Source organism: Typopeltis vanoorti, chromosome 21 (assembly GCF_054136105.1).
Source record: "Typopeltis vanoorti isolate ZY-2024b chromosome 21, IOZ_Tvanoo_1.0, whole genome shotgun sequence".
NCBI lineage: Eukaryota > Metazoa > Arthropoda > Arachnida > Uropygi > Thelyphonidae > Typopeltis > Typopeltis vanoorti.
In genome coordinates, this window is record NC_143569.1 from 18850080 (window position 1) to 18877031 (window position 26952).

The following is a 26952-nucleotide window of genomic DNA, read 5'->3' on the forward strand; positions in this document are numbered from 1 at the left end:
ACATGCTTTATTTGTAAATTTTCCAACTGTTGTACAAGCAAAAAAAGCTAATTTTCCAACGTATAATAATAAACACTCATTCCACGAAACACATCGATTACCCTAATATCTTAATGGATTCTCCTTCTTCTTCTGACATGCTCAGAAATGTTGAAGGGTCTCACATCTGTGGGCATACAGTACATGTGTATATTATTATATTCATTGACTGTTCAGATTTAAGAATTATGATAGTAAAAAAAAAAAAAGAAAACTCAAAAATAATAAAATAAGTTTGAATAGAATCAGAAGAAATTTCCAAACATTACAGATTTTTTTCCTTTCAAGTGGAATTATATTTTCTCATAATGAAATTTTTTGCTTTTGTTTTTTTTTTCTGTGTGAGAGCAGTACTTGGTTTTCAGAGCCTTTGTAATAGTGAATAATAGTGAAAAATTGTTTAGCATTTTACAGTGTTATAATAAGTTCTATTTAAAAAATTCCATGACAAAGCTCACATACTTGCGCGCGCACACACACACACACACACTGCTTATATTGTTATTATTATGTGAATTGTAGAGTAGGTGCCCTCCAGGGAGTCCAAAGACTCAAGGGAGGGCACCTACTCTACAACTCTCAGTCTCTACCAACTGCAGTGAACCTCATCTACACCAATGCCATCTACTGCCCACCACCACTAATATCTTCTCTATAAATAAAACTATTTTTTTATTTACATTTTGTATTTCAGTAAATTTAAATTATCAGTATTTTTTTCCATGTTAATCATAACAATAAATAAATAAATATTATTTTTGCATCATAGTGTGTGTGTGTGTGTGTGTGTGTGTGTGTGTGTGTGTGTGTGTGTGTGTGTGTGTGTGTGTGTGTTCTCACACCACCATACAGAATTGTCTACAGTGGAATGCAAGGTTTCACACATGATGTGTGATTTTGTCATTCACATCTGCCAACAAAAAAAAAAAAAAAAAAAAAAAAAAAAAAAAAAAAAAAAAATGCCTCAATACACTGTTTTGAAGTAACCCCAAAACCTAAAGTCACAGGGATTGAGGTCTGGTGAATGCAGTAGCCATTTCATAGAAAATGAGTGACTGATTGCTTTGTCCTCTAAAATGTTAACAATTGTCGAGCTTCACATCCTGTGTGGGGAGGTGCTTTATCTTACATCAACACTGTTCTGTTCGGTATTGTAAAATCTATACAAGATTTTAGATCTTGTATAGATCTTTGTCTGAATGAATTGTATTAATAAATTGTTAAGACACAGATATCCCAGATGGGATTTAGAATATGACCTTAGGCTACTGCACTCACGAAGGTCAAGAATGTAGGGGGTTTCCTGCCTTAACGCCGTGACCAAACTGTGTGTGTGTGGGTTGGGGGGGGGGGGGGGGGGAATAGACCTCTTTGAATACCTAAGAGAATAAAATCATAGCAGAACCCAAGGTTGATTGATCAAGATAAAAGGGGAGACATCGAGAAAGCAAGGAATCGTAATTGTATTCATCTTCGGAATTGGTTCTTGCTGTGGTTCTTTGTCGTTGTCGGTTTTTCGTGAGCCGTAGTAGAGGTCAGTCATCATCTGGTAGATGGCACCATAGGGAGAGAGGCTGTATCGATGTACATGTCAGAATAAGTTTGCCTTCGCCCAAGTTCTGTTTTGGCTCCAGGTTCGAGTTGTCATGCCGATTCAAGGTCCGGGACTCACGTTCGGGCGAGATGACTCGTTTGAGTATTGAAGAAAGTCAGTTCTGAACTTCCTGCTGCCAAGTTTCCTGATGTTCTCAGCAATAGGAAGTGCTCCCCCCCCCCCCCCCCATCGACCTCGGAAAAAGGTACCTGTGTGTGTTGCCAAAGATCGGAACGTACCAGAAGATAGTGATTTCAAGAATCTACTAATGTGGACTAGACGACTATATACCAAGTAAGGTCTATTATATTGTATTTTACTAGGAGCAGAAATTGTGACAGATATTTCTCTATAGTTTTAATGTTAATATTACTTCAGGACTGAAGGCATTTAGCTAACTATTGGGAGTTAACTTGCTCAGTTGTGTGAGATAGGATAGCATTAATATAAGGCAAAATTTTATTATGCTTAATATTGTTTATTAGCTATACCTACCTATTGTATAGCATGTGTAAGTTTGCTCTGTGTATGACTAGGTGATGGCTCAAGTATTACCTTAGACATGTTATATAAGAGAGAATTGTTAAACTAGGAGGATTATTTATAATTCCAAACATATTTCACTGTAGAAGTATAGAGCCAAATAACTTGTGTGTGCTTAGTGTTAACTTTTATTGTACATTCAATTAGCATGAATAAATTGTTTTGTTTGTCAAATAACTTGCCTGATTCCTATGTGCCAATGCACTTCTCATAAAAAATTCCAACCTGAGTGTCCTAGAGAGTTAAGTAGCCATGACTGAAAAATAGTATTTTTGTATTGCTGGATTTAGTGAAACGTATAAGAGAGGAAAGTTCCGTGTTTTCCTGAGTGTTTTTCTTTGGAAGGATATTCAAGTCCTATCTGCTAATTCTGATGGTACAGTCAATATAAAAAAATAAATTTTCAGAATTCAATATGGAAAGATGCCAGTAGATCAGACAAAGGAATTGGCTCCAGCCAGAGGCACTTCATTAGTTCTAAAGTTTTGTGTGCAGGAAGAAACATAATTACGGCCTTGAGAGAGGGAGGGGGGGGGGTTAAAGTTGAATGAAAGGATTAAATATAGCAGACTAAATCAATCAACGTATTAAGAGCTCAGAATACGACTGTTAGGACAAGGAGAAAATTAGAGTAAAAATTAAAGTAGAAGTTAAAAAGAAGCAATCAAACAAAGAAATAAATATATTGAGAAATAATATAAAACAATTTAGATAGACAAAAATTTTACAGTATCCTCTTTGCTGCATTTATGGGATGATGCAACTGCTGAACATATTCCGATATGCACAATCTGACCATGTAGGTCACAAGTCTGGTTCAATGGAGTAGTGTAATGAACAGGGATTCTCTCTGGCTGATATCTGGCAGTTTTGAGTGCTTAATCTTCCACAAACATTGTGGAAGATTAAGGAAAATTGTGGAAAATGCACTCATCACTCCATAGGATGTTCCAAGGCCGATCCTTGTCCACCTCCATGCATGTCAGAAATATCACCAGAAATGTTTAAGATGCTGGCCTCTCCCATTTTGGAACGCTTGGTTGTAGATAAGTTTATACGGGTAGCACTGCAACGAGATGGAGAACTTAATGCAAAGCTTTCCATACTATTATATATGAATCTATGTCATTCTCATTAGGCTCATCAACTGCAGTTGCAACATCTTCACTCATTTGTGGAATTTCAGATTTATGCTCTCTTACTGGTTAAATTGTCAAACTGCCTGTATCTTCCAATTGACAAACCATGTGTTACACTGTATTTTGTGTCATTAGGCCATTTTGCGAATTCTTTGGGCACCTGGACTTGCAAATTCCTGCTGCAGCATTTTTCCTATTCCTATAAAAACACTTCACAAGCAAGAGATGTTAAAACAAAGTGGGAACCATTGGTCAAATCAAATGACTGCAGTCGGTCTTGCTCCTTCCTTTATACCATCTTTCAGCTCATGTGGTATGCAAAATTCACTATCTTTTCTTGCTCGCAGTGCCATATTTCTCCTATTGGTCATTTTTGAAGGTTTTTTCAAAATCTCTTTCCTATGATCTGGTTAGGGTATCCACCAAGTTTCAGGGTATTTCGTATGCTAGTTCTCTCTATAGATTATTCAGAATAGGGATATTTTAATTTGAAACACTGTATGTGTGTGTGTTCAGCAAGCTTAATATTTAATAATTAGTTTGCTATCACTAGCTTCAAAATTTGTTCTAAAGCCTTCCTAATTGCATCAACCTGTGATATAGATATGTAGACATATTAATTTTCTTCTGAGTCTTGTTATTCTTTCTTTAAACACTTGTGTAGCTAATTTGTTCTCTCATTTCATTTAAGTGACCACACCATCTTAGATAAACTCTGTTTAAAAACATGATTGAAAGGTTGTAATGTCAAGTTCTTTTTGATGTCTTCATGTTTAATATAGTTATACCATCTGTTCAATTCCCTGATTTTTCTGAGAATTTTCATATTGGGATGCAGTGTGATTTGCTGTCATATTTCTAATAACTTTCGGAACCCTATATTGTCACTCTGAACTCTGTCTTGTTTATTGCTAGTGTGTTGTATTGCAGATTTCTCTTGTTCTGTAAAAATTTATTAAACTTGCTTTGTACTATTTTTATTTGTCATATTCATCAGAATTATGACTAAATACTTTTAGTAGTTAAATTGTTCAGGAGTGTATCATTTAATTTTGATGCTTAGACCTTATCATTCATGTTAATGTTTAGTGGAGAAAACACATACCTAGAGATAATAAATAACTAAATGTATTAGGCTAATTAGCTTATTATGCCCATGAAGATGGGTGACCAAGGCAGCTTCATGAGCAGAAAGAAATATACTGTGCACATGCATACAGACATACCATTAGGAAGTCCAATACAGATTAAATGCGAAAGGCAGGATCCTTTAAATGTTAATTTTTTGTTATAACTAGCAATTATCAAAGTTCATTATTAATAAAAATTGTAGATTATTATTCCAGTATTTTTTTTTTTTTTTTTACATCCATTAGGTTTTCAGTCTTCAAGAAAATATTGAATCCCTTGTTGCAGAGAGTGGAGACAAGAATGTTACAATTAAAGATATATGTTTAGCTCCACTTTCACCTTTAAACTCAGAGTGTGCCATTCAAAGCATCTTTTCACTTTATACAAATGACATAAAGAAAATAAATCATTCTTCTTATCTTAGTCATTTCAAAAACTGTTCAAGGTGAGTGTGACTTACTAAATTCTTACATTTTACTTGTGAAAAGATTTCAGTGTCTGAATAGTTTTTGTGTATATATGTATATATGTTAGCTCCCAAGGTTGCACAACTCATAGCACATTAGTTCTGTGTGTAGTTAACACATTTCTTGCTTTCATTATTGTTTTGTTATATTGATTATACCTTCATTCATCTGTTTTTTTTTTTTTTTTCCACATTTGTGACTCAGAGACTGCCATATTGTTTTGCTGAAGTCTGATAGGACTGGCATTTAATCTCACAAATTCAGTAATTATATAAAAATCAAGAATCATCCATATAACTAGATATGTGACAAATCAGTGTAAATGCAGAAATGGTCATGAACTGCTTGGTACGGTTTCCAGATTTTGAATATGAATGGGTTGGTAATGACATCACACAAGGATAACTATTACCCAAAGGGTATGTTGGAATGCATGCACACTAATATCAGAAATAAACGGGATGAGTTTTTGGCATTGGTCAGCTTGACTTGGCCAAAAATTATTGTGATGAAGAGTGTAAGAGCTAATTTTTCTCTCAGGTGATATGTGATAGTAATAATTGCTTTTGGAGGTGGTGAGTGCATGTAGTCTGAATGAATTTAAGAAAAGCTAGTGCAAGTGATGTGTGGCTTCCCTTGATGACTCTTTATATAATAATATAAAAACTGTTAAATAATGCATAGCAATGTACAGGAAGAGTCGCAATCCAGGCTGGTCTCAACCTTTATTCAGGTCTTGTCACTTGGACCCAGATGCAGGAATTCAACTGTGGGATGAGATTAAAGGTTGCAGTCATCTTGGTAATGACCCTTTCTATAATGCTTAGCAATATATACGAGGGACGTCCAGAAAGTAAGTTCCGATGGACTGTCAGAGAAACAACAATATATTTACAAAAAAAAGCTTTATTGGAAATTAAAGTAGACATCTTTCACTACTTTTCTACTGCCATTGTTCAGGCACTTATCATAACGGGACACCAAGAGTTGTATACTTTCGTCGTAGAAGGCTGCCGCTTCAGGTGCAAACTTTGTTTGCTTACTTGGATAAAGGATTAAACTAAATTTATTATAGTCTAACCAAGTGGGAAAAAACTTCCAACACCTTTCTCTCTAATCCAGAGTAATTTAATAATAAGGTGAAACACCTTTTGGCAACTGTATAGGTAAATATGACTTCTCCATTTCTTCCACCTTAGTATCACCACCTCTGGGTCTGGCTCCCACTGACAAGACCTCAATAAAGGTCGAAACCGGTCTCGGTAGTTGCCCTTCCCTTAATGCATAGCATTATACATGTCTGCAAGGAGATGTGCTTTGCACTATGGGAGATACTAAGACAAGGAGTGATGAGAGCTTGGTCCACCTTTACCACAAGTTGCCTCAGTCCTGAAGATACTTTAGGTGCAAACTTTGTTTGCTTACACTTGGATAAAACTAAATTTATTAAAGGTTGCTGCCTGTGATGCAAACCACATTTTAACTGCTTCTTTGACCTTGTCATCATCTTAAAACCCATCCAACTCCTTGTCTTAGTATCTCCCATCTTATGGGAGATACTAAGACAAGGAGTGATGAGAGCTTGGTCCACCTTTACCACAAGTTGCCTCAGTCCTGAAGATACTTTAGGTGCAAACTTTGTTTGCTTACACTTGGATAAAACTAAATTTATTAAAGGTTGCTGCCTGTGATGCAAACCACATTTTAACTGCTTCTTTGACCTTGTCATCATCTTAAAACCGCCAGCCACTAAGAAAAGATTTCAGATGTTTGAACAGGTAAAAGTTGCTTGGCACGAGGTCAGGACTATGATGGAATATATCCCAGCCGAAGGTGGCTTGAAGTTGTTGTGTTATGCCGGCCTTGTGTGGGCAGGCATTATCATGAATCAAAACCTTTTGTAAGCATGTGACGTTGTTTATTCTGGATCGCACAATGCAGTTTCTTAAGGGTTTGGCAGTACATACTCACGTTGATTGTGGAGCCTTTACCCAAGATGTCTACCAGCAAAATTCCTTGTCTGTTCCAGAACAGAGTGCACATGATTTTCTGAGTGGAAACCGTTGTCTTCAATTTCGTCTTGACTGGTGATGAGGTGTGCCTCCACTCCATGGACTATTGTTTGGATTCAGGGGTTGCGTGCAACACCCAAGTCTCGTCCACGGTGACAAGTCTGCTCAGGAAAGCATTGCTATCCTCATGGTAGCGTGTCAAGAATTCCAACACACTGCCCAGCTGATTCACTTTGTGTTGTTCTGTAAGCAACTTCAACACCCAGTGTGCACACAGTTTCCGATAATTCAGTTTCTCCGACAATTTCATGAAGACATGAATGTGAAACTTCTGGAAATTGCAGCAAGAGTGACATCATAGTGAATCCTCTATTCTGTCAAATCTTTTCTTCAGCTGAACGCACCAAATCGTTAGTCACTGAAGATGGTCACCCGCTTCGTTCATCATTGTGCACACCTGTCCTTCCTTCATTAAAAAGTCTTACTCATCTTCATACCATTGAATCACTCACTGCATGTTCCCCATTAACCTCAATAATTTGCCAATGAATTTCAGCTGCTATAACATTCCTCACATTCAAAAAATGAATAACTGACCTAATTTCACATGCGGTGGACGATTCAATTTTCTTAGACATTATAAACACGCACCAAGAAGCGTATGCACTACAAGAATGTCTGAAAATGGCACCAACACTTTGCTAAGGAATCAACAAACTCTGCATGCATGCACACCATTGTGATTGCAGCGCTGCAGTAAAAATATTTAAAAACAGAACTTACTTTCTGGACGTTCCTCATATATATCTGAAAAGAAGTGTGATTTGCTTTAGGGATACTAAGGTAAGTGATGTGAAGTCAGCAGTGTCTGTATATATCTATATATATCTAGTTGTGAGGATATTTCATGTGTGAATTTTGTATGCTTACACTTGGATAAAGGATTAAATAAGGGTATAATTTCTTATCATGAATATGATTAGTCACTTGCCATTATTTCAATTTCATGACTGCTGTTCTTGATTTGGAAGCTGGTTATTTTTTCCATGCAGATGTACTCATACCAAGATTGGTTTGCATCATTGCACTTATATATATTTTTTTTAAATTGTAGAGAGATGTTATTGGTTTTTAAAAGTATATCATATTTGACAAGAAATATCCTTGTTTTAATCTGTTTCCCAAGCTTAAGCAAACAGTTTGTGAATGAATTATCTTTATGACTAGTTTGCTGACTTCCTATAAATTGCCTCACTATCGGAAGGGGCACTGCCAAGACTAATTTCAACCTCTATTGAAATCTCATCAGTGAGATCCAGACCCACGATACGTACTTTAATCAGATTATTATCATTACGTAACAACTCCAGGGAGTCCAAGGACTTGAGGGAGGGCACCTAATCTACAACTCTCCATCTCCACCAACCGCAACTACCTTCGTCATCTATACCTTCATCTACACCAACACCGCCGACCATCACCACTAGTATTTTCACAGAAAATCACAAACATCCATGCCCATGGCAGGATTTGAACCCGCAGCCTCATCATGACTGCAGAGCAGATACACTAACCACTCGGCCAACCAGGCTGGCAAAATCTGCTGGCCCGTTTTCTATGTACTAATAGTAAAATAGTGTTTCACCATATCATTAAATATTTGAGAGCAGAGATATTGTAGAATGTTGTGGAGATGGTTCCCATGCATGCTTTGCTTATGCTTGAACAAAGGATTTAAACAATATTTCTTGTTGAGTATAATATACTTTTAATCCATTTGTACAACAATTTTTGATCTGAAGTATTTAATAACACTCTGATATGCCATTTTACTAGATTGAAGGCAAGCTATTGGCTCTCTCCTCCTCTTACAAATCTTTACATGGAGGAATTGGATTTTAGGGATATGATGAAAACATATCCCTGAACTCAACCCCTCTCAAACCCATATGCTATGTTGACGCCATGTTCTTTATTTGGCCATACAGCAAGAGTATGAGAAAAATATTTTTAGCACATCTCACCAACAAGTATTTATTTCAGCATTGAATAGGGAGAACAATAACTACCTTTCCTTTCTTGACATTTCAAATGGATCCTTATCCTTTTCAGTCTAGAAATTTATCCATACTTGAGGGTACATAGCCCACCCCCCCCCCCCCCCACCCCCCCCCCCCCCCACCCCCCCCCCCCCCCACCCCCCCCCCCCCCCACCCCCCCCCCCCCCCACCCCCCCCCCCCCCCACCCCCCCCCCCCCCCACCCCCCCCCCCCCCCACCCCCCCCCCCCCCCACCCCCCCCCCCCCCCACCCCCCCCCCCCCCCACCCCCCCCCCCCCCCACCCCCCCCCCCCCCCACCCCCCCCCCCCCCCACCCCCCCCCCCCCCCACCCCCCCCCCCCCCCACCCCCCCCCCCCCCCACCCCCCCCCCCCCCCACCCCCCCCCCCCCCCACCCCCCCCCCCCCCCACCCCCCCCCCCCCCCACCCCCCCCCCCCCCCACCCCCCCCCCCCCCCACCCCCCCCCCCCCCCACCCCCCCCCCCCCCCACCCCCCCCCCCCCCCACCCCCCCCCCCCCCCACCCCCCCCCCCCCCCACCCCCCCCCCCCCCCACCCCCCCCCCCCCCCACCCCCCCCCCCCCCCAAAAGTCAGCTACTGGAACAAATCCTGAAACACATCACAACGTTTCAACTTCACCAGAGTTCAAGTTCAGTACTATCAACATAAAAAGCCTGAATGGCAAAGAAATGGAACTAGCAGAAGAATTGAATAAGTACCAGATCGACATAATAGGGGGTGACTGAAACAAAACAGACGAAAACTGGTGAGATTTTTCTAAGCAATAAATACAAAATATTATATTCAGGCAATAATAATTAGGGAAAGAAGGAGTTGCTATATTATTCAGTATAGGTACTCCTTCTTTATAATAAATACAAGACTAATCTTCTTGAATGGCAGGCAGTATCAAGTAGAGTGATTCACACAGTAACAAGGATATGAAGTGCCTATGGCAAGTGTCTAACTCGAGCCCCCACCCCCAACCCAAAAATGACAAAAAGTTTGAAAAATTTGAATGTAACAAGTTAAATTTTACTAAATGCAATATGTTAAATACTTACTATTAACCCCATCAAAATGAGTTGCAGTGTGTTGCAGAATTTGTGTCTAAAGCAGCGTATTGCCGAAATTTAAAAATATACTATGAAATAGCACACGTTTATTTGTTTTTATTTTTTATGTTTTGCATACCCCAAACCCAGTTGCGCCTTTGGCAGGCACCTCTTTCGCCATGCCTTCATTACGGCACTGAGAGTAATGTGGGCAAATATCAGAATGGGGAACTGGACAATGAGACTTATTTTGCCTATGGTCCCACACAAGGTTCTACTAAGGTAGAAGTGGAGAAATTTTTTGAGGCTTCAGAAAAAGCAACTGACACCACGAAAAAAGAAAAGTTGGTCCTTATTGGAGATCTAAATAGGCTAAAATATACAAACATTATTCAAGAAAAAATGAAAGAGTTTTTGAACAGGAATCAAAACCTTTGAGATTCAGTGCCAAGTCCTGAAGGAAACATTGATTGATTAACTAGAGAGGCATGTGGTGAGGTCTGCAAGGATAGAAAAATCAGAATTCCATGGTGGACACAGAAGTTTAGAGGGCAGTGAAGGAAGCATATCGAAAATTCCTGGTGAATGTCAGCTTGTGCACTTAGAGAATACAGAGACAAATGTAAGAAAGCTAAACACTGTAATACTAGCTAAACAAAATTCATGGGAAGACTTTGACAAAACACGGAAGGTGGCATAATATTCTGGAGGCTGTTGAAAAAGCTCAGAAATGGAGAAAAGAGTGCTTTTCTCCATTTAGCTTCTCCATTTCAGATGTAAAAGGAATTAGAGATGATAAAAGTGACATGAAAACTGGAGAAAAAAGATATCCTTGAAGTATGGAGTAATTATTGCTAAATTGAAACAAACCGTGATAGCACAGTGGTAAAAAAAACACTCAACAGGCATGTAGTCAGGAATACATATCCATACTTAAAGTAGAAAAAGCCATCAAAAGCCTGAAATGTGGAAAGGCAGCAGGAGTAAATGATATTCGACCAAAAATGTAGGAAGGTATAAAAGTCTTACAGTAGCTGCTATGCGTAGTTGACAAAGCCTGGACAGAGAAACGAATTCCCGATGATTGGAGTAGAGCTCTCATAGTACCCATATATAAAAAGGGGAAGAAAACTGAATGTGAGAATTACAGAAGTATTTCATTACTGAGTGTTCCAGATAAGATATATGCAAGTACAGTGCTATCTCGCTAATCCAAACTAATAAAAACCGTGCTCGTTCGGATTAGCGAATTTTCCCCCAAGAAACAACAATAACTAGCGTTTAAGACAAAATAATTAAATTCTAATGGTGCATCAATTTAATTCTGTAAATAAATGAAGTAACTGATAGAAAAAAAGCTACTGTACTGTAATGTAAAACAAAAAATAATACAGTACACCAGTTTATTTTAGTAAAAAATTTAATTTGCACTTACCTGTACTTTATTGAGGATTCTGATTTAATAAAATTGCATAGTTCAGTACATAACTTAATTTGTGTAAAAAATATCACTTTCTTGTACATAACACACAAAAAAGTTTCACAAAATAACACAAAAAAAGTTTTTTATTTCTTTGTAAAAAAGTCACAAATTTTCTTTTGCTTCTTGGAAGTTAAACTTTTTTCGAATGCTTCTTCTCGCAGCTGCATCAGCAATTAAAAATTTTGTGGAATGGCGTATCATTCTTCTTAACACATTCTATACACATATTAAAACTGTCAACTGCCTCTTCGTTATTTTACTTTTTTTTCTTCGAGTTCTTCATCGTCTTCTAATTTTCTGTAGCGTCATATTTATAATTTCAGCATCTGAGTTGATTTCGAATTCACTTTTGGTTCTACCTGTAATTCATTCTGCAACATCTGTTTGTGAAATTTCAACATCTGGATTTATATTTTTAACCAAATTATGCATGTTTTGAATTTCCTCTTTTTGTGTATATTTGTGATTCACGCCGACAATACAGTACGTACTGTACAGTATAAAAAAGCAAACGTGAATACACAATAAATCAAAATAGTCCTCCAGTATAACCATACAGTCGACAGTATGAAACAAAATTACTATACTGTAGTAATAATATTTAATAATTATTAAATAAAAATAATTGTACACAAAATAATAATACGTAATAAATAAAACTTTTTTTCTTTCACACCGCAGTTCGGATTACTGGAGGGTTCAGATTAGCGAGATACCACTGTATACTTGAGAAATGGTTGAGAAGAATTGTAGAAGAGAAGCTTGGTGAAGAACAAGCTGGATTCAGGCCAAATAGAGGCTGTCAGGTTCAGATTTTCACCTTACGACAGATAATTGAGAAATCATGAGAATATAGCAAAGATCTGTATTTAAGTTTTGTAGATCTGGAAAAGGCATATGACAAGGTGCCAAGAGAGAAGCTATTCAAAATGCTACAGCTATATGGTGTTAATGGGACATTATATCAAGCAATACGTAGTCTTTATTTGAGTTGTAAGTCAGCAGTTAGAATTGAAGTAAGTACCGGAAGATGGTTTGATGTTAAATCTGGAGAACAAGATGTACATTATCCCCTCTGTTATTCTTTATCTATATGGATCATATTATGAAGGAAAGTGGTATTAAACCTAATATCAAAATTGGAGATGTTAATCTCAGCTCTTTACTTTATGTAGATGATGTTATACTTTTAAATAAATCCAGTACAAGTCTGCAAGATGCCATGACATAATTGAATAACTGTTGTAATAAATTTGGTATGAAAATCAGCAATAACATTACAATGAAAATAGGCAGAAACATTGAAAATATCAACTGCATCATTAGTGGAGAACCTACAGATCAAGTAAAACATTTCAGCAACTTAAGTAGCATTTTTAGTGGAGATGGTAAATTAAATATGGAAATAGACAACGGAATCAAAGCTGGTTTGGTAGGAAGCCCACTGAATAAATTCAAATGGAATAAGAGAGAAATTAGTCAAAACATTAAATTAGCTGTATATAAGGCTGTTCAAACTAATTTTAACCTATTTATCTATGAGCTGGATTAGAAATAAAATGCTTGACCAAAGATTAGAGACTTCAGATATGAGATTCCCAAAAAATTAGGGAAGGTGTGAACAGATGGCATCAATGGCAATATCATATTAAAAACGAGGAACTGATATCTGATTGTATAACAATGTTATACAATCATTCTGCAATGATTGTATAACATTGTTAGTATCCAGGAATGTGTTAGTAGAGCTAATCTAAGATTAGCAAATCAAGTGTTCTGTGCCAGGTTGGCAGGAAAAAGACCCAGAGGAAGACCAAGGTATAGGTGGATTGATAGAGTAAAAAGTGCCTTAGAAGACAGAAATATAAGATTTGATAATGTTGGAGTCTTGACAGATAACAGATTGATTTGGAGGAAAATTGTTGATAGGAAGTTAGTAATCATGTAAGTTCTTCATGTAGGTATATGTCAGGAATTTGATGATTATGATTTTTATCATAAATTTTATATATATATATATATATATATATATATATTACTGTTAATTTATTTTAACATACTCCAGAAACTCTTCTCTAGAGACCAAAAGTGGAACTTTTCCAAGCCACTTTGGGCCTCCATAAAGTGGGACATTGATCTCACACCAAGTGATGCGAGACCAATCCCACTTAAAGACAATCACAAACATTCATGTCCAGGTGGGATTTGAGCTCACAGCCTGTTGGCTGCCTGTTGGCCTTGGCCAGTGGGTATGCTAACCAGGCTGGCAAAATCTTTCAGTTTCGTCTAGGATTTGAATGCAGACCTCTCTCACCCACAAGCGAGAATCTCTCCCCCAGACCTATGAGCCAGTGCAAATAGAGCACAAACAGAAATAATTAAACAGCAGGTTTAATTGTTTTAGTATGTCATCTGTCACAGAAACATGTTCAAGCTTATTCAAACATGTTAGAAGTGTAATAACACATACACAGAAACACAAGAAACGATAATTGAAAGAAATTTAATTAGACCGTACAAAGACTATAGTCTTTGTATGGTCTAATTTTAATTAAAAAAACAACAACAACTATAATCTTAATAAGCATGGTTGTCCAACATCTAAGGCTAGCCAACAGCACCCATAGAGGATGTCGACATGACTTTAGTCTTCATATAGTTTAATTTCGTTTATTCCATTTGTTTGATTCTATTTTTTTACTTAAAAATTTTTTTTTGTGTGTGTGTGTGTGTGTGTGTGTGTGTGTGTTACAATTTGACATTAGTATGTTAAATTGTACTAACAATTTAGTAATAACTACTAAAATACATAATTCTGCATTGGGCATCCATTTTCACTTGCCCATAACTTAATCCTGAATATGTTTCCATGACAGAGATGAAATATTGAAACAAACCTATAGTTTAATTATTTCTTCGTGCTGTAGTTATTTTGTTAAATTGTATTATCAGGAAACTAGATCTGTGCACAATAGTCTATGTGAGATCATATCAAAGCCTTATAAACAGGCAAAGTGACTTTGTTTTCTTTACAAGTCCACGTTTGTTTTAACATTACTATTATCCTCTGGGTTGTATTTACATTCTTTGTTATATGACCCTTGAATGTCTGCTCCTATGTCAAATCTCCAAGAACCCTATCCTGATCAGTTGCTTCTAGATGATCCAACCAGATCTTTACACACCACACCTTACTTAATTTACTACTAAAATACATAATTCTGCATTGGACATTCATTTTCACTTGCCCATAATATCAGCCTAATCAAATTGTTCTGCAAGTTTTTCATGTTGCTCATATCTCTAATTAGCTTTCCTGTGTTTTCATAATCAGCAAACAGTGGTCTCTCCCACCAGACCCCTACTAATATCATGAATGTCATCATCATCATCATCAAATTCCTGCCATGCACTCTCAAGAGGTGTACAGGATATGATAGTACTACATGAAAAATTTACATTATTACTAACTTCCTATCTACAATTTTCCTCCAAATCAGTCTGTTACCTGTCAAGACTCCAACATTATCAGATCTTATATTTCTATCGTCTAAGGCACTTTGTACGGTATCAATCCACCTATATCTTGGTCTTCCTCTGGGTCGTTTTCCTGCCAACCTGTGTTTTGCTAATCTTTCCTCGCCCATTCTGTTTAAGTGACCATACCACCTTAGATTAGCTCTGCTAATGCATTCCTGGGTGTTGACAATGTCAAGTTCTTTCCTAATATCCTCGTTTTTAATATGATATTGCCATTGATGCCATCTGTTTACGCCTCTAATCTTTCTCAGGACTCTCATATCTGTGGTCTCTAGTCTTTAGGCAAGTGTTTTACTTCTGACCCAGCTCTCAGATCCATAAGTTAAAATTGGTTTGAACATCGTCTTGTATACAACTAATTTAGTGTTCCAACTAATTTCTCTCTTATTCCATATGAATTTATTCAAATGACTTCCTACCATACCAGCTTTGATGATTCTATTGTCTATTTCCATATTTAATTTACCATCTTCACTAAAAATCGTGCGTAAGTAGCTGAAATGTTTTACTTGTTCCACAGGTTCTCCGTTCACAATGTAGTTGACATTTTCAATGATTCTGCCTATTTTCATTTTCTTTTTGTTGCTGACCTTCATACCATATCTATTACAACAGTTATTCAGTTTAGTCAGGGAATCTTGCAGACTTGTAGCAGATTTATTTAGAAGTATAACATCGTCTGCATAAAGTAAAGAGCTGACATTAACATCTCCAATTTTGATATCATGTTTAATACCACTTTTCTTCATAATGTGATCCATATAGATAATAAATAACAGAGGAGATAATTACATCCTTATCTCGCACCAGATTTAACATTAAACCATCTTCCTGTACTTCCTTCAATTCTAACTGCTGACTTACAACTCAAATAAAGACTTAAGTATTGCTTGATATAATGCCCCATTGACACCATATAACTGTAGTATATTGAACAGCTTCTTACTCGGCACCTTGTCATATGACTTTTCCAGATCAACAAAACTTAAAGATAGATCTTTGTTATATTCCCATGCTTTCTCAACCAATTGTCGTAAAGTAAAGATCTGATCCTGACAGCCTCTATTTGGCCTGAATCCAGCTTGCTCTTCACCAAGCTTTTCTTCCACAATTCTTCTCAACCGTTTCTCAAGTATACTTGCGTAAATCTTGTCAGGAATACTCAGTAAGGAAATACCTCTGTAATTCTCACATTCAGTTTTATTTCTCTTTTTATATATGAGTACTATGAGAGCTTTACTTTAATCATCGGGAATTCGTCCCTCTGTCCAGGATTTCTGAACTATGCAGTGCAGCCACTATGAGATTCTTATACCATCATACTTGAGCATTTCTGGTCGAATATCATCTACTCCTGCTGCCTTTCCACATTTCAAGCCTTTGATGGCTTTTTCTGTATGCCTGTAGAGTGTTTTTTACCACTGTGCTATCACTGCTTGTTTCATTTAGCAATTTTTCGAAGTAATTATGTACTCCATATACTTCAAGGATATCTTTTTCTCCCGTTTTTATGTCACCTTTTTCATGAATGTACAGATTGTATAATGGACCAAGAAAGGATCACTGAAGTGCACCACTAGTCAACTTAATTGTTTCCGACTCACACCCCCTATACATTGTGTTTTGATACCTGTTAGTTATTCATCCGGTTATTCAAACACTGGTAGTTCATAATGCAGTCCCATATTTATTTTGTGGCAATCCATGCTGTATATTCTGTGAAAAGCCTTAAAAAATTCCAGTAATGTCATTGTGTATCCTTTCCCTTTTGTCTAACTAAAATGTGATGTTATAGAATATGAGCAAGTTACTTAGACATTATATGAGTAACTTGCTCAGATAATGTATATTCCCTTTGTGAACCCATGCTGTTCATTGTAAAAGCATGGATTCTCTCTCAACCTATTTTTGTATTCTAGCTCTTGTCATATTTTCCAGTTAATTACATTCAAAGGCTAACTTGCCTTTGAATGTAATTCCTAGTATTGTTTGTAATAACTGTACTGATGATGTCTTAAGATACTTAAGGTGAAATATCTACATATTATTAAAATTAATTACTGTTGTATATGTTTGAATTTTTAGTTATGAATACTCCACAGGTTTCACTATATAAAAGAATCTTTTCCAGTATCTTGACTATCATTCTGAAGATAGTGATAGGTTAGTAGTTAGACATGTAGAAAGGCTTATGTGTTGGCAGTTCATCTTAAGTTTTTTTAACAGTTCAATTCACTAGACAAGAAAATAAATATATATACTTACTGATATTTTGCTGGTTTTTATACCCAGCATCTTCGAGAATGAACAGTTTGTCACAGTACCAGCAGCAATTATATAATAGTAGGAGCAGTTTTAAAATTTAATGGACAATACAAACAAGTAAACCATAATTGGTGTAATCTATTTTGAGAAGTGAGGTTTATGACTATTAATTTCATCTTAAAATGACTATCTCCTAGGTTTTTTGTAAATTGATACAGCCATACTTGTTGCATTTTGGGGAATGTTTTAAAGCTTTAAAGCTGTTGTTGCTGATTCCAAAACCATCTCTCCAACTTGTACTGACTTTTGTGTAGCACTTTGTTTTCTCCCATTGGATATGTTTTCCCTGTAATTATAAACAACCCAATGCAGCAAGTAATGAAAGTCTGTACTTGTACAAAATCATATTTAAAAAAGATCATATGTTTGACCAATATTTGTATGTGAATTCAACCTACAAAAAGCATGCAAGCTTATAGCATGTTAGTATCATGGATGGCAAAGCATGGAACTTTTTAAGATTTATTCAGGCTTCCAGTATGCAGGGTGATGGTCTCACTCTTGGCACTGAAATTTGTATACCATTTGAGAATATGAAACTTCCAAGTTCACAGTAGATTTTAAATTCCAGCCTGTTGATAGTTAGCCTTTTTGTAACTCGCATTCCTAAACATATTGGGTGCAATCACCTACATAATTTGACAGCATGAACCAAATAGATGAGTAATGTTTTTGAATGCATCCATGCATTTATTGTATTTTAATTAATGCTGCACGTGTACGCACACACACACACAAATTTACACAGCCTAGAGTGAGTGTGCTAGCACTCTGAGGCCAATAGGTGGTCCACTTGATATACAGTTAAAAAGAAATAGAAGCGACTTTCAGTGAATATACCCCATATGTTCAATCTCATGAATAATGTTAGCCAGGATGATTTTCTTCATCTAAGGATTTAGATATACACTGGTGATGGTTATGATAAGGATATAACATTTTCCAGAATGGTTGTGGTCTTGTTGTGAGGTATATTTATTCTTTTAGTATGTTACATACTATTATTGAGCATTATCTGTAACAAAACATTGGTAATTCCTATAGTAATCGGGTATGGAATTTATGTTCATTTGCAACCAAAAAAGTGAAAACCTGTTAGCTGTTTATACAGAAGTTCTGTACCAGATATAAACTCCATTAGCAAAAATGTCAAGAATTTAGTACAATACTTAGCCACAATACACTGGTATTGTGGGTGAGCAAGGTTTACGAAGAAAAGAAATTCAGTCAACTCACTACAGAAAATTTGTATGGATTATGGAAATTATTCATGATAGTAAATTTCTTTTAGAATAGTGTTGTACCGTGGCTTTGATTGTACTATGACTTTTAGGTAATTTGTTTGCTATAATGAGAGGTGATTGTATTCTTATTGTTCTTGAATGCTTTTAGGTTGAAGATAATACTAACATGCATTTATGAATTTAGAGCAGGGTTTCCCAAACTGTGTTCTGCGAGAAGTTCTCCTGGAATTTGTTTGTCATTTTAGTTTTCTAAGCATTTTTCATGAATAAATATTTTATAGTGGAAATATTCTGAGGAGAATAATATTCGTGAATATGTTGAAAAGCTCATACCCAGAACGCCTAATAACATCTGTGTAGCAAATGTTAGTGACCAAGCCATGTATTTTTAAATGTGGAAGTAATCTTGAATTATCATTAATTTTCACACATAGAAACCTTTCAACATTTGGGAAAGGGAATACCGCTGTTTATGACCGATCATAAAAGTTGCCTGCAAGCAGATTGCAACAATGGGCTAAAAATAAGATAAAAATAAGATATAATAAGATAAAAGGATAAAAATAAGAATATAATTTATGAATATCAGTACTATCAACATGTTAAGACTCCAAAGTTTATCAAAGTTGAGTGCCATATGTAATGCATTGAATATTCTGTATTCACCATATAGTATTTTATCATTGTAAGAGTAACTTAAAAATAAAAAAAATTCACATCATTTTACTACTCTTAAAATGTGTTTTGAATATGAATAAAATTTTGATTGTTGCTTTAATTTTTTTCATGTAATTTTAAAAAAAAATATTCTTTAAAGCAAAATCTGGCTAATTAACTTAATCATTCTTGAAGTCTTCTGTTTAAAATATATATCTATTTCAGCCTCTGTTGAAAGACTTGGGAGGAGAGGTTCAGTTCAACATCCCCTTATTCATCTTGAACCACGATCCCTTACTTCAGTAGGGGTTGATCTTGGCTCCCTTGAGGAAGTTGATCCAATACGTGCTAAACGTCTAAGTATGTTTTTATTGTGTGTGAATGTGTATAAGTGTGTGTAGACATGCTCTAAAATAGTTTGTATATCATATTTTGTCTTACCCTAAAAGTGCTGTCTTAATTTTGATTATATAAATTTAAGTTAGAAATATTATAAAGATAAATTTATTTTAATTCATTTTACACAATGCAACAATTTACACTTCACATGTTGTAAATGCAGCTTGGCTTCAAAGTGCAATATAGCAAAAAGAAAAATCATTGAATCAGTTTAAATTTTGCTTTCAGTATATAATAAATATCTCCAATATTATATTATGCTAGAAACTTTTATGTACAATCATATAACTCTGAATATGTTAATTTCAGGTTAGTAATGCTAATTTATCAGAGCTGTTTGCTTGAACACTATTTTAGATTATTTTTAGATATTTTAGTAGAAAATCTAGTTTGAGCATGAATTTCTATCAAAAAAAAAAAAAGTGATTAAAAACCAGGTTTTGAGTAAAATTCAAATATGGGCAAATACGTGTTATCCATATTCAAAAATCAGGTAAAGAACATTAGCAGTAGAAAATACAAAATACAGGGAGGAAAATATCATTCTTGCACTCTTTGTGTTTGATTAAAATGTTAAAATTTAATTCTACAGTAACTATACTTAGTGTTATGTTATAAAATATATTATGTTAAAATATATTTTAGCATAAAAAATTTTATGTTAAAAATTATAAAAAAAAAATATAAAAGTTATATTTTAGTAGTAGTATAGTTGTGATAGTTTTCTTAACTGGGATTCCTTAGATGGTGACAGCAGTTTGTAATAAACACTGAAAATTATCTAATATTCCATTTTATAATTTTATATTGCTCATACTCATATGAGGGAGGGAAAAAAAAAACTAATAAAATTGTTCACAAATTTATCATGCCAGTGCAGTAAAAATCAGAACCAAAATAGAAACAAGTTTTTGGCTACAGGTTGATGTATGTTATTAATAATCATTTTGTGATTGTTAAACACATGCATCATTCTGTATCAACCATGAAAGATAAGTATCAACTTTGATGGTTTTTGTATATATCAACCGTCAAAGATGTATTTGTTTACCACTCACTCCTGTGAGTTTAAACACATGCATTAACCTGTATCAGCCATCATAGATGCATAATACAGAATTATGCATGTGTTTTGGGAGAGCCAGTTTAAAGTCATTTGCAGGCTGAAACAGAAGTTGCTTACCATAGTTATGGTAAGCAACTTCTGTTTCATTTTACTTTTTAAGTCTTAAAATTAGCGTTAGAGGAGGTTGCTGACAAAATACCCTTACCAACTTTGATCATCATCTCAGTATTATAAAACAAATAAGGAATTTATTACAAATAGTCAAAAAAGGTGCATTTTATAATTACATTCTTCTAGTTATTACACCATTCATTGAATCACAGTTGAACTTAGAGCCATTATATGTACTGTAGACATAATTTTGTTTTGCATAAGTCTGCTGTTAAAGTGATCCAAACGAAGCAACATATCCCATTAACCTCCCTACCAGCTGAGGCGGATGAAATAGTGAGACCAATTGCACTTCTTATCCATGTTATTCAATGGAAGTTACAGAATCGTATCCAAATTTAGCTGGATGTCTATAGATGTCAAGGCTGTTTGGGGGGGGGGGGGTAATCCTAGATATATCAAATTTCATGTAATTCCATCAAGCCATAGCAGTCATTGTGGTGATATTACCATAGTGTATACTCATGATGTGCAGTCCATGCAGTAGATAGACTGTAACAGAGCCTATGAGAAAAAGTACAACTTATACAGCAATAAATCCAAGTATGAAAGACCTTACCTTGAATTCACTTGCCTTGAAAAACTGTCCTGGCTCACATTTGAGATACATTCATCCTCAGACCATTACCCCAGTGGGTAAGGGCAACCCATTAAGCCCACTGGGTGGCCCTTTATGCTTTGCTTAGTGTCTTCAATTCAGTCTCACTTACATAGTACCTGTACATTGTTTCCTGTGGGTTCCTCAAGGCTTTGGCAAAATATAAAAAATGATTAAAATGAGTTAATATAACACTGTTATCTTTTTCCAAAAAATGTGAGAAAAGAAATGGAATTTACTTCATCATCAAAACTGTGTATGGGATTTGAGGTTAATGAGAGCAGGTTATTAGTGTATAAGAGGGGCTGAATGCAGACCATAAGATGATACCTTCATGAAGATTCTGTGGTAGGCCATAATCATATACCCCTTAAATGTCAAAAACAGCCACATGAGTTTCACTAATCTTTCCATAGGTTGTGTCTGAAGGTTGGCTAGGAGATATGCTGTGGAATGAGAGTGACAGAATCAATATCGGTGATTACTAATTAATCGGCCCTTTTAATAACACTCTTCCTCAACATCTTTTTAAACAGAATTCTCTTCTGAAACTGTGGACCTTTTCTAAACTAGCTCTCATTCTAAACGTGCTGTAAATAATTGGCTCTCTTCTTGGTAACTCCAGCCCATGTGTCCCTTTTCAGTACATTTGATTTTCATCCAGCCAAACTCAGCTTCATGTCCTTTGACACCACACTAGTAGCAGTTAGGATGATCTCTTCTCCATTGTGTGTTTACTCTGTATGTTCTCTTAATCCAGACATCTGCCAGTTGTGCAAATTCTCTCCAATTATAATCTCTCCATTTCTCAAATGTATGATGTTATTGTATCAATACCTAAAGATAAAGCTGATGTCCTAACATCATTTTTCTCTTCCAACTCCTGTATAAACAGTGAGATAAATCATTTCCAGCCATACCAGGAATAGCACACTTGCATGCCTTCTGTGTCCTTTTGCCAGAAAGACATAAAAAGAATCTTGACCAACCTAGATTTCATAAAGGCTTTTATTCTTAATGATATTCCTCATGTTGTGTTTATGCAATGTGTTCCTAAGTTCTTGTTCCTTATCATACACCCTTGTTATACTAAGATGACATCCACTTCCTGGAAGTAAGCCCATATTTCAACCCATCCCTGAAAAAAAAAAAAAAAACGATGTGTGCCATCAAACTATCAACCTGCTATTCTTACTTTAGTACTCTCTGTTGATATATTGATACAATTAACTGAAATGTTAATTGAATTAACATTCAGTTTCCCCATCACCTGGAGATCTACCAGATCAGAATCACCACTTAAGATCCACAGCAGTTCCTGCCTATATCATCTATCTTATAGACATGTATCATGGAAAGGTTTAGAGAAACCTCTGTTGTTAAACTTGGCTGTTCTAATGCATTTGATAAAATTGGACATAGAGGAATGCTTAGCAAATTGCCATCTTATAGTCTACACTCTTTGTAACTGAGTATCAAGTTTTCTCTCTGATCATTGTGTTGTGTGTAATGGTTGATGATGTGCTCTCTTTAGACTTATCTTCCTCGTTAACTTCACTCTATCCCTAGTTTTTCTGATGATAGCATTCTATTTCATTCATATGACAAATCATATAATGTTCAAAAGATATCAATCTTCAAGATCTGTTTCCTGAACTCTCCATATGACTCTTCAGTGGAGTGATGACAACCTAGTCACCTTTAGTGGTTCTAGAAATGCTATCCTTTCTTTCTGCATGCAAAAGATCAGTTTTCTTTTTCAAATTTCTTTTTCTTAAATGGAATCATTTACAGCATTCCCTTTTTCTTCCAAAAGTAGCTATTTCCCTTCAAAGGGCTAAATGTATTTACTGCTGTTATGCAAGACTTCGATCTCTTCCAGAGGACTTTTGCAAGGCCAGAATACTTAATGTAATTTTTTATATTCTTCACAACAAACATTGCCTTATCTTCCTGATTGGAAGTATGTTCCAAGAGCATGGAATCTGGTAAACACTTGTAAATGTCAACAGGAGAAATTTGTCCTTTGACAAAGAAATGAGTAAATTTTGAAGATAGGTCAAAAACGTTACTTAAATATTAAGAAGTCTAAAAATCTTAAGAGATGCATTCAGAGACGGTTTTAACATAAGGAGGAAGAAACTAATTATTTTTCCCCCCCTTCATATTTCATAATTTCTGCTACTCTGATTTGACTTGTATATTGCCCAAAGACATTAGTTCCTTTAAAAAATATTATAGTCTGCAAATTCCTTATTCATGCAGTTTAATAAATTTGCACTTCAAGAGTCACTGCTTCTGGCTTCCTGGGGGTAAAAATTAAAGATATGGCAAACGTAATAGAAAAACAGAAAAGTGAAAGAGATTGATATTTCTTGTTGGAATGAATTTAAGTAGCCACAAATATAGTATGAGAGAGAGAATATGGAAGGTCTGTTGGCAGAAGTAGGAAAGAAATGTGATAGAGTAAAAATTGTAGGTTTGCTACCTAGATATGATGGTACTGAGTTAAGTAGTAGGACAATGATAGCAAATGATTCAATGCACAGGTTGTGTTGAAGAAATGAATATGAGTTTTTAGATATGTGGAGTGCATTTGATGGAGGGAAAAAAAAAACCTTCTATAAGAGGAATAACCTGGAAAAATTACTTATTGGGATGTGACCAAATGCAGTGTTAGAAAACTAAATCATCATGGGAAGGATGGGGAAAATGTGTGTGAAATTTCATCTTAAGGTATGCAAGTGTAATAAAGATATGAATGGCTTTGAAGAAGGTTATGCATCTGACAAAGGGATAGAAATGTGTGCTTTGGGTTCAGACCTTTTGAGTGTGTCTGGGGAGGGAAAAAAGAAAGTTCTACAAGGCCAAACGGATTGAATATCTAATTATAAGAAAAGGCCAGGTGGTAATTTGTATGTCTATATACACATACCAGGAGCATCAGAAACAAAGCAATTGAATATGTTGTGGACTAAGATTGTTGGCATTAAAGAAACCTGGCTATTAGAACAGTATTTTTAGGAATGACAGAAGAGATAGGAGAGGAGGGACAGAGAGTACTACTAATGATATCAGACGACTTGAGTTCAGTTGGGGTAGAATCACATTAAAACAATAATGGTAATAATGCCGGCCTGGTTGGCTGATGGTTAACCTATATGCTCTCCAGCCAAAAGGCTGTGGATTCAAATCCTGCCATGGGCATGGATGTTTGTGATTGTCTGTGAAAATACTAGTCATAGTGGTCGGCGGTAGATGGCGTTGGTGTAGATCACTGATTTTCAACCAGTGTGCCATGAGAGGTCTTCAGGTGTACTGCGAAATTTATGAAAACAAATTAATTGAAAGAAATAATGTCATAATTTATGCATTTATTTATTAGTGCTGTTCTTCCTTCTTCTTGTGTGTGTAAATCAATTAAAATCATGCCTATTTTTTGCCAGATCATCAAAAAAATTAAAAGAATATATTTTTAGTATGCTGCAGAATTTTAATAATTAGTCTAGGTGTGCCGTATTATGGAAATGTTTGAAAATCACTGGTGTAGATGATAATGATAGTTGCGGTTGGTGGATTGGTGGAGACAGAGAGTTGTAGAGTAGGTGCCTTCCCTCGATGAGTCTTTGGACTCCCTGGAGGTGTTACGTAATAATAATAATGTCCCATGTAGCAGTGAGTTTGAGGCTGTCTAGTTTGAAGTGGAGGGTAACAAGATGAAATATATGGTATGGTATTTCTACAGACCTGGTGATTCAGTTGTAGAGGTCAATGAAATGCATTGTCGGTTTATCTTGATGGGTACTAAATAGGTGATCACTATGGATGACTTTAATTATCTGAACATTGATTGGGTAGAAGAGAAATATAAGAATGAAGCAGAATTTGACAACTTTCTCAAGCAGGCATGTGAAAGAAGGAGCTAGAGGTCAAAGAGTGTTAGATTTGTTCATAATATCAGAAGGGGTCTCTGTTAAGAATGACTTTTTTACCACCAGTTAGTGACAATGATCATGTCATGCTTACCTGGTAAGTAGTTAATTATATTAGGACAGGTTACATGCTGAACTACAAAGCTGGAAATTATGATCAACATAGGAGAATACTATCTTTGGTTCCATAGTTTCAGCTACTGAATGAAAGATATCAGTAGGCTTGAGAATCTTTGAAAAAGTGCTTAAATGAGACAGTATATAGTTTGAAAAATATATAAGATGGAAGTGAAATGGATATGCAGCCTTATTAAGCAAGAGATCTATAAGAAGAAGATTGTGGAAGGAATATCATTAGAATAAGAGTGAAAGGAATTATGAAATATATAACGTACAAGCCAGAAAACTAAATCAGAGCATGAAAAGAAATTGGTTATGCAGGTTAGGCAATTCAAAAGAATTTTATTGTTATGTATGCTGCAAGTAAAAGAAGGAATGAATGTGGAAGAATAACTTTGCTGAATGCAGAAGGTACTCTAGTGGCAGAAGCTAATGAGATTGCTCAATTCATAAGTGCTTATTTTGTTAGAATATATCAACCAAGTATATGTAACATGGTGTGTAGGGCAACTACTGCATTGAATGAACAGTTAAAGGTGCATGAGAATGAGGTTAAAGAACTGAATAAGAATTTGGCAATATAGACAGATGGAATGCATACATGATAAAGGCATGTTCAACTGAATTGGCTAGGCCTTTGACAATGAAATGTATGGTATGGTATGGCATGTTTGTATAACTTGAGTCTCAGCTCAGGAAAGATACCACAGTAATGAAAGGAATGTATGATAGTTCCATTGTACAATTTTACATTGTAGTGTGCAAAAACCAATGTGTCAACTACCAACTTATCAGTATTTCTGGTGTTGGTGGTCAAGATTTTAGAGAAGTTGGTAAGAACTTGCATTCAGATATGGATAGACAAGCCATGCTCTGCAAGCAACAGCATGGGTTTAATAAAGGAAGATCTGCTGTCCATGCCCTAGTGTGCTCTTGTGCAGAATATTATGCTCCAGTGTGGTATTCGAGTCACCATGTCAGCAAGGTTGATGTGCATCTTACCGATACCATGATCATGGGTTGCATAAAGTCTGCACCTGTTGAGTGGTTATCAACACTCTCCAACATCATACCACCAGACATAAGGAGGAAAGCTGCCGCTAACAGAGAGTGGATAAAATGTATGGGAAATAACAACTTACCCATCCATGAGGACCTCCAAAATCTACCACATATTCGCTTAAAGTCTTGCAGCCCAATCTGGAAAACTCAGCAACCAGATACATATTCTCCTGAAACTGAATGGAAGAATTGCTGGCTTACTTCAACAATAAAAAATGGACACCTCATTACAGATCTCACAACAGAGGCCCCCTTGGCTTTGTCCTGCCCAGGCAACAATGGAGCACACTCAACCACCTGAGGACAGGCCATGCCA

At 35.9% G+C, this 26952-nt stretch overlaps 1 protein-coding gene across 2 annotated transcripts in view; it reads left to right on the forward strand.

Annotated features, from left to right (window-relative positions):
* The window catches only part of LOC150094659 (NPC intracellular cholesterol transporter 1-like), a 495369-nt gene that overhangs the window by 148381 nt on the left and 320036 nt on the right, over positions 1-26952 (forward strand). For both annotated transcript variants that reach the window (XM_090411343.1, XM_090411344.1), the window contains one exon: positions 4692-4891. In XM_090411343.1, the coding sequence (XP_090267469.1) occupies positions 4692-4891 (200 nt within the window). The remainder of the gene's footprint in view (positions 1-4691; positions 4892-26952) is intronic.